Genomic DNA, 4,529 nt, shown 5'->3' with positions numbered 1-4,529 from the left:
TCTCGGACTACTCTACGCGGAGCTGACGCCGACGCGGGTCCCTGGACGCTTTTGCCGGAGAGCAGCGATGGAGAAAAGGAACCAGGCGAGACGCGGACTTTTTCCGGAACAGTTGCAATCCCTACCGCTTGCTGGCTGTTCTGTCGCAAGACACCGCACAAGAAGACGCCTCCAAAGCAGTGAGCTGGTCACAGCGAATCCAGGGGTGACGCTGCGGGAGAAGGCGCAACCGGGGGTTCAATCCCGACCTTTTTGGAACGGCTGTCCAGGAACCCGAGGCACGCAAACGCCCTTGAGCTGCGACGGAAGCAGGCGCAGGCGCTGAGCGCCGAGGAGACTGCGAGTGAAGCGCTGACCCAAGTCACTGAACAGGACTCTCTGCAGCCGTTGCCCAGTCGTCTTTTTTTTATCTCGCTGGGCAGCCGCCACGTTGGAGCGACAGCGGAACCGATGCCTGCCACCGTCGGGCCGAAGCCGTTGGACTGCCGACTCGGGATTTCTCTGGGCAATGCTGTGTGTGAAACAGCTACACTCCCACGCGCGGGGGGGTTGCTCTGTAGCTTGCAGGTGTCGAGTTTTCCCCTTCCCACTACTTTTTTCCCGGACGCGTTGCCCGCCATGGCGGCCCTTCCGACAAAGAGAACCCACGAGTGCTTCCTTTCTAACGTGCGATGGAAGCGCCACGTTCTGCAACGAAACGCGGGGTGCCCAAGGCTCAGCAACACTTTCCTACCGTCCATCGCTGAAACGTCAAAGACAGAAAGAGCCCCAGACCGTCCGGCCCCCAGCTAGCCGAAGCTCATGTGCAGGCGGCGAGAAGAGCCGGGCGAGGCAAAAGCTGGAAAGGTCGCGTCTTCTGCGTCGGCCGCGAGTTCTCTTTGCTTTTGTCCATTCCCTCCAGAGACTGCAGGCGGCAACGCTCCTGCGCGCAATGGGCAGACGAAGACTGGAGGCGCGCGCTCCGTGGCCGAAACCTCCCGTCTTCATAAAAGCGCCTTCCCTGAATCGACGCCTACACTGCTGAAGACTCTCTCCGTCACTTACTGTCACATGCGCCAGCTGATCATCCGCCTTTTCCAGTTCCTCTGCATGCGGCCTGTGGTGCATTGCGCCGCCAAAGTCGGGCTCGCCATAGGCCTCGTCCCACCGCGTTCTATCGCGATACGCTTGGCGGGCGATTTCCGCTCCCTGTTTGCCGTGACGCCGTCTCCAGTAACCGAGATCCAGTGCATCTTCGTTGTGTTGATATTTTTTGGGAGAGGAACGGCCTTTGGATTCGACGTGGAGGCTGCTGCGTCGACTGTCGATCTCCGGGGGCCGTTTCGGCCGTACGATCCGTTCGGAAATCACAGCTGGGTCCGCCTCCCTGGTGTCTCTACTCGAAGTCGGCGGTAAAGCCGCCCGTTTCCGCGCCCAGAAACGGGGGAGACCGACGGTCCACCCGCGTTCAGTTCGGCCTGCTTCGGGGTCCTTTGGCGCTGCAGCGCCTGCCGCGCCCGCCCCGTCGGCCGGAGACTCTCCGGCTACAGCGGCCGTCTCGGGCGTTTGCCCGGACTCGAGCAACTTGGCAAGTGCAATGAGCTCCTCTGACCTCTGCAGCTGCTTTGAAGCCGCTGCACCACAACGCGAAAAACAGCAGAAAGCGACGCCTCTCGACGAGGCATACACGAGATCTGATGGTGTACACAGTGGCCGTCCACCTCTCCACGGGCAAGATGTGCGCTGCTTCAGGCAAAGCCCCACCGTTTTACTCAACACCCACTGACGCTTCCTGAGCCACAGCCTGTCTTCGCCACACTTTCACTCCAGCAAGAAAACACAGCGTGCTCCGAACGTTCTGTAGCCGCAAAGGGGGGGGGGGGGGGGGAACGGCCTGGCACGGGTCATGCATGCGTCTGGTGCGTTGCGCAGATCCTTTCACGAGGGGGGGGGGGACCTTCCACCGGCGCTTCCCCCGCTTGAGGAAGTACGCAAAAAAACGAAGTATAGACACTCGAGCAAACGCTGGTGCTGTCTGTCTAAGAACCATCACAAACGTCCGCGTGGAATGCGGGGGTTTTCTGCCTCCCACGGCCGAAGAGAAGACGCATGTACACGACCTGAGCAGAGGGCCAGGCTGCCGGAGGGTGAGTTTTGAGGCTCCATTGACTTACTGACGAGCAGGCGCTCCGCATTGAGCTGACTCTTCAACGCCACTGCCAGCAGCGCAACTCCAAGTACGCCAAGCAAGGAGTTCCAGTACGCACTGGCGCTGCCTTTCCCGACTCTGTAAAGCAGCAGGCAACAGCAAGCACAGAGCCGAAAGCGAAGCACGTCCGTTGCTCCAACTTTGCTTCCCCACGGCGCCGGGGCCTGCTCATACCTCGGCGACACTCCTCCACTTGACATATACACATATGTATATATATATATATATATATGTATATGTATGTATATATATATATATATATATGCATACAGATCTACAGGTATATACATATATATAAATCCCCAATTTGTCACGCTCTCTCAGCTCTCCACTGTCGTTGGTGCCTTCGCTTCGGGGCGGGGGCTGCTCTCGAAAAGAGCCTGACTTCCCCGATGCCTGGGAGAGAGCGAGATTACGCGCAGGATGAAGAGGGGGAGCGACCAGGCTCCTCAGGTCTCTGGACACTGCAGCGCGTGGCCAGAGGCACGCGTTGAAAGGTCGTGACGGGACACAGCGCCGCGCTCCCATCCCGGCAGCCGCGTTGCTGGACTTTCCACGTGGCCCCAGGGCGCATGTTCCTCTGGAGAAGAAACATCTCGCGCACCAGGCGTTTGCTGCGTGAACTGTGCATTTTTCTCTGGGAGACACTCATCTTCGGACGCCTGCCACCAACAACGAGGCACACTCGTGCGGCAAGTCTGGGCTCTTTCATCCCAGCAGAAGACTAGCGCGCAAAAAATGCAGCACGGAAAAGTGTCGGGAGATGCAGTGGAGTGTGCCTTCACCGGCTGCGGCGTCTCTTCGCCGTCAGGCGAAGCGGTCGAGCGAGCTGCGTTCGATTTCGCCGGCGAAGAAAGTCTTCTCTTTCGGGCGGAGTTCTTCAGTCCTCGCGCCGCTCCTCCGCGCTGGCGCAAACGCACTTACTTCCCCGTGCGTCCCGCGCGGTTTCCCGTCAACGCCGTCTTGAGTTTCGAGATGAAGCCTGTGGCTCTCGCCGATGGATGCCTTTCGGAGTCGCGGAAGAGGTATCCGCCGTCCTCGAACGGTAAATGGTTCGTCTTGACTACGCTCTTCGTTCTCACGCTGGCGCCCTTGCGCCAAGCCCAGCGATTGGCAGTCTGTTCGTCGTCGCGCCAGAGGTTCTCCTCCCTTTTTCTTCGGTCCACTTCTCTCCGCTCCTTCGCTTCCCTGTCGCTCTCTCGCTGTGCTCGGCCGCCCTCTCCTCGGTGTCTCTGCGATCCCTGAGAGCTGCCGGCGTCTCTTGCCCGCCCGCCTCCCCCTGTCTCGCTCGTTCTCGCATCTTGCGAATCCTCGGCGCTCCTCCTCTTTTTCTCCCTCCACCTTCTCTCCGACGCGTCCCGCCCCTCTGACCTGCGCTCCTCGCTCGCTGTGTCGTCTCGCTCGCGATCTTCTTCACTGGGCTCTCTTGAGCGTCGGTTCTCTCGCCCATCTTTGTGTCCACGGCGCCTCGCCGACTCCGCCCCTCCCGTGGATGCTTCGTCCCAGGCAGCCACAGAGCGTGCGGTCGACTCGTCTGCTCGATACCCCCATGGCTGTCCGGCGCTCTGCGACGCGCCCGGAGCGGCCTCGTCGCGCTGCGCTCTTCGTTGCCTTCTTCTCGCTGCACTCTCCTCCAGCGGCTCCAGCAGAGGAACGCCGCTCGCCGCGTCCCCTGCCGAGGCCTCGGAGCGCGCTGGAACCACTTGGGCGGGAACCGCTTTCGTTGCGGCTGTGAAGCTGCACGAGCAGACGAGGAGCACGGCGGCGAGCGCGCACCGCGGCCAGCGACGGCCGAGCGCGGTCTGGCGCGCTGAACGGCTCATCTTCTTCTCTCTTGCGCCTCCGGACCTGCCTCAGGCGGAAAGCAGTCAAGTCAACTTGGCACGCCGCTCCCCATCAGACCGAAAAGCTTCTCGCATCAGGGGAAAAGAGGCGAGCCTCTCCCCGTCGGGCGTGTGAAGATCCGAAGCGACGCGACGCGCTCCCGAGACTTCGCTGTGCGGCGCAGAGAGCAGCAAGAGCCCGTTTGACGAGTTTGGCTAGAACGCCCGCGGTTTGGAGAAAAAAAACTGCCGGAGGAAAGACACCAGTCGGAAGTAGGGAGCGCCCCGAGTGCCCATCAGCCAGCAGCTTGTCCGTGGAAAGCGATTTCACAGCGGCTAGAGGGGTGTCCAGCGAGCGAGGCGATGTGGTTTTCGCGGAGGCTTCCATAGGCGGTCCTCGCCGTTTCCACGCAGATATCGGAAAGGGAGAAACCGGGAACAGATCTAAAGCTCGGGAAAAGAAGACGACACGCGTAGCGCGCCGAACCTCGAGACCAATTTGCACTCGCGCTGCTGGG

The 4,529-nt window shown here is 60.9% G+C and overlaps 1 protein-coding gene across 1 annotated transcript; it reads right to left on the bottom strand.

Moving 5' to 3' along the window:
• Positions 1 to 237: 237 nt before the first annotated feature.
• NCLIV_027630 (conserved hypothetical protein) lies at positions 238 to 4,011 on the bottom strand (the record flags this gene model as incomplete). The annotated part of the gene is made up of 4 exons (XM_003882957.1): positions 238 to 414; positions 1,045 to 1,613; positions 2,154 to 2,266; positions 3,113 to 4,011. The coding sequence occupies 4 exons, from the start codon at positions 4,009 to 4,011 to the stop codon at positions 238 to 240; spliced, it is 1,758 nt and encodes a 585-aa protein (XP_003883006.1).
• Between the last annotated feature and the right edge of the window lie 518 nt (positions 4,012 to 4,529).

Source organism: Neospora caninum, chromosome VIIb, assembly GCF_000208865.1.
Source record: "Neospora caninum Liverpool complete genome, chromosome VIIb".
Classification (NCBI taxonomy): domain Eukaryota; phylum Apicomplexa; class Conoidasida; order Eucoccidiorida; family Sarcocystidae; genus Neospora; species Neospora caninum.
This window is presented reverse-complemented; position numbering and strand designations above follow the sequence as displayed.